Consider the following 3199-nt stretch of genomic DNA (forward strand, 5'->3'; position numbering starts at 1 on the left):
AAAACATTAGCGACGTGGCCATGAGGGAATAGGATAACAATACTGAACTTCCTGTAGTCATTACATCGAGCAATTTGCGAGCATGGCGTGGGATCAACATTTTCAGCAGAATTTAAACATGGGATTTCCACAATTGTTACCTCTATGTCGGCCAACGCCGTCGGGTTCGCCGGAACTGTGTCATTGCCGCCGACGATGGAGGCTTGGTCGCCCTTTTGTGCGTAAGAGGGCGGCATGAGAGAGCGAAGCAGAGCAAGGTACTCGTTCAATTTCTTCCACCGGCTGCGTTCAACGGTGCGATAACTTCGTAGCACCGGTCCTGCTTTACAGACTAGTTGTAAATGTACTTCGCAGTACCGAATGCCGACAGAGTTCAACGGTGCGATCCAAGTGTGAGTTCTCTGGCTAGTCACTTCGCAGCACCGATCCACGTTTGAGTTCAACGATGCGATCACTTCGACAGAGTCGGTCTGGTCAGGCGGAAGTGGAGGAGGTTTGGGAACATGGATCCAAATGTCGACAGAGTTCTCCGGCTCCTTACCAGCGTCTCGCTGGGGGTTTTCCGGCTGGGGCTCTGATTGCAGAATGTCGACAGAGTCGGAAGTTCGCCGGCTAGGATTCTGGTTGCAGGAAGAGCGAGTCTCGATGTGTTAGAATGCCTGGTCGTCTCAGACGATTTTTGCGTGAGGTTTGAACACGGGACGGGATCGATCAAAGACAAAATAGATCGTGTGGCTCGGTGTATAGGTGAATTGGGCTGAGCGGTGGATGCGAGAGCAGGTGATGGGATCTGGAGTGTGGCCTGGACAGACGCGTGAGATGATTTAGGGTCGAGGCTGAAGTCACGCTCGCGTCGCGTCGGTGAATCTGCGACTGGGGTTGCGGGAGCCTGGTCGCCGGTTGGGGTTGCGGGAGCCTGGTCGGTTGCTGTTGGCATCTCTAGATCGGCGGCTATTGGGGCAGCTAGAGTCTAGTCGGCGGGGGCTTGGTCGGCTGCTGCCGGCATCACCAGATCGGCGGCTGTTCGTCGGATTTGGACTTGGTCAGAGACTGGATTGTCTTCCTGCTGGTTTTGGGCATATCCCACTCCCATAGATGTTTCTATTTGATCGGGATCGATCTGGATCGGATCAAGATTGAAGTTCCGTTTGCTAGGCGACGTAATCTGTGGAGGCGGAGGATTTCTCCATCGCAATAGAAGCTCGAGCAGTGGGTATTCCGGCGGTGGATCACGCCATTTGAGTGGAAGCTCGAGCGAGGGGTAGTCATCAATGACGGTGGAAGAATGGCGGGGTTGATAGCGTTTGCGAGGAGCGGACAAGGATAGCGAAGAAGAAGAATGTCTCGGTATGGTTGCGGACGACATCCTCATCCTCCTTATTGATCGAAGGGTTTCGCGAATCCGATCAAGGTTTCTATCTACCTGATCGAGCGACTTCTTCGATTGAGCTTGATAGAAGTCGATTCGGCTTCGAGCATCGTCGACAGCCCACCTTCCTTGGCGTCGATCGTCGTCGACCGCCAATCTTGTTTTGCGGCTTCGATTGTCGTCGAAAATAGCTATGTAAATATGATCATTAGCATTCAGTGTAGCAGAGGTGAAGAAGTTGTAGTCAAGATCAGTCTGCATGCTCAAGTTTCCCTCTAAAACCTTAACCACTGTTGACATAGATGGTCTTTTACAGCTGTTAGTCTGCAAACACCACATTGCAAGCCTCATCATCTCAACAGCTTTTTCTCCATGCAACTGTATATTAATTTCGTTTCTATCAACCATGTCTAAGAGCCGATCAATCTTCACTTTCTCCTGCAAAAGAGAAATCAAGCGTGCGCCATCTTCAGGCTGAGAATGATCGAAATTCTTCCTTCCACACAAAATTTCCATGACCACAATTCCGAAGCTGAACACATCAACTTTTTCGGTGATTGCAGATGTCAACCATTCAGGAGCTAAATACCCATACGTTCCTCTCATTCTTGTATTTAATTCACGTTGATCACGATCAATCAGCTTTGCAAGGCCAAAGTCCGCAACCTTTGCGTTGAAATTTTTATCGAGAAGGATGTTCTGAGGCTTGATGTCTAAATGAGCAATTCTGTGCATGCACTCTTCGTGGAGATATGAGAGGCCCTTTGCTATGTCAATGATGATCTTCACTTTTGTTTGCCAATCAAGAACTGTGTCAGGAGTTCTGCCAAAGATCCATTTGTCTAAAGACCCATTTTCCATGAACTCGAAAACAATAAGTCTATGTGATTTTTCTGCACAAAATCCAATTAGCCTCACAACATTGATGTGATGAAGGCTGCCGATTGTTTCCGCTTCTGCCAAGAATTCTGTCCTCCCCTGTCCAATAATTCTATCTCCTTCCAGCCTCTTTACAGCAACCTTAGTATCGTCGGCAAGCTTCCCCTCGAACACAGACCCAAATGCTCCACGTCCAAGCATATGGCAAAAGTTTTCAGTAGCAATTTTCAATTCCTCGAAAGAAAATCTATTGGAAAAACTAGGTAAGTTTAAAATGTCATCTTGCTCTTCACTCCTTTTTTTCTTTTTACAGGCTTTGCGGCAAAAACAAAAACAAGAAATAAAGAAAACATAAAACAAAATATAGAAAAACAAAAACAAAAGGGACGACGGTCTTAAATGAGAAATCCCAATGATGATGGCGATGAGCATGGCGAGGGAGATGATTGCGACGATGAAGAGGAAGAGGAGGAATAAGAGGAAGCGCTTTGCCGTCATCTCTAAATCCTCAGAAATTCTGTTGCGGAGAATGTTAGGCTATGTTTCCTTACCCAGTAATGGAAGAACTTATATGTGCAAGGAAATAAACAAGAGAAAAGTTCTAAGTCTTTTGTTTTTTTGGGAAAAGTAAGGCTGACGCCAACAAACTAAGTTGAAAAAAAATTTAGTTCACATGCATGGCTCTCTGGTTTTGATCATCCTCTCTCATCGTGTAGGTTTATTTTGCTCAAACCGTGTAAATCGTGGTGTCCTTTTGCAGTTATGTATCTGTTTGTCGTTCCTTTGCATGTTCATTGTGAACAGGGGTGTCAATTTCGGATCACGGGTCGGGTTGGGGTTGAATTCGGAACTGACTCTGGTTCAAATGGGTCGACCCTAACCCGACCCGGGTAGACAAATGGGTCGGAAATCCGAATCCGGACCCGACCCGGCGGGTTGCCGGGTTGACCC

The 3199-nt window shown here is 47.4% G+C and overlaps 1 protein-coding gene across 1 annotated transcript in view; it reads right to left on the bottom strand.

Moving 5' to 3' along the window:
* Nucleotides 1-970: 970 nt before the first annotated feature.
* Nucleotides 971-3199, bottom strand: part of LOC110099223 — a 32393-nt gene continuing 30164 nt past the window's right edge. The window contains exon 6 of the mRNA XM_028698076.1: nt 971-2785. Within this exon, the coding sequence (XP_028553909.1) occupies nt 971-2785 (1815 nt within the window). The remainder of the gene's footprint in view (nt 2786-3199) is intronic.

Source organism: Dendrobium catenatum, unplaced genomic scaffold (genome assembly GCF_001605985.2).
Source record: "Dendrobium catenatum unplaced genomic scaffold, ASM160598v2 fragScaff_scaffold_1047, whole genome shotgun sequence".
Classification (NCBI taxonomy): domain Eukaryota; kingdom Viridiplantae; phylum Streptophyta; class Magnoliopsida; order Asparagales; family Orchidaceae; genus Dendrobium; species Dendrobium catenatum.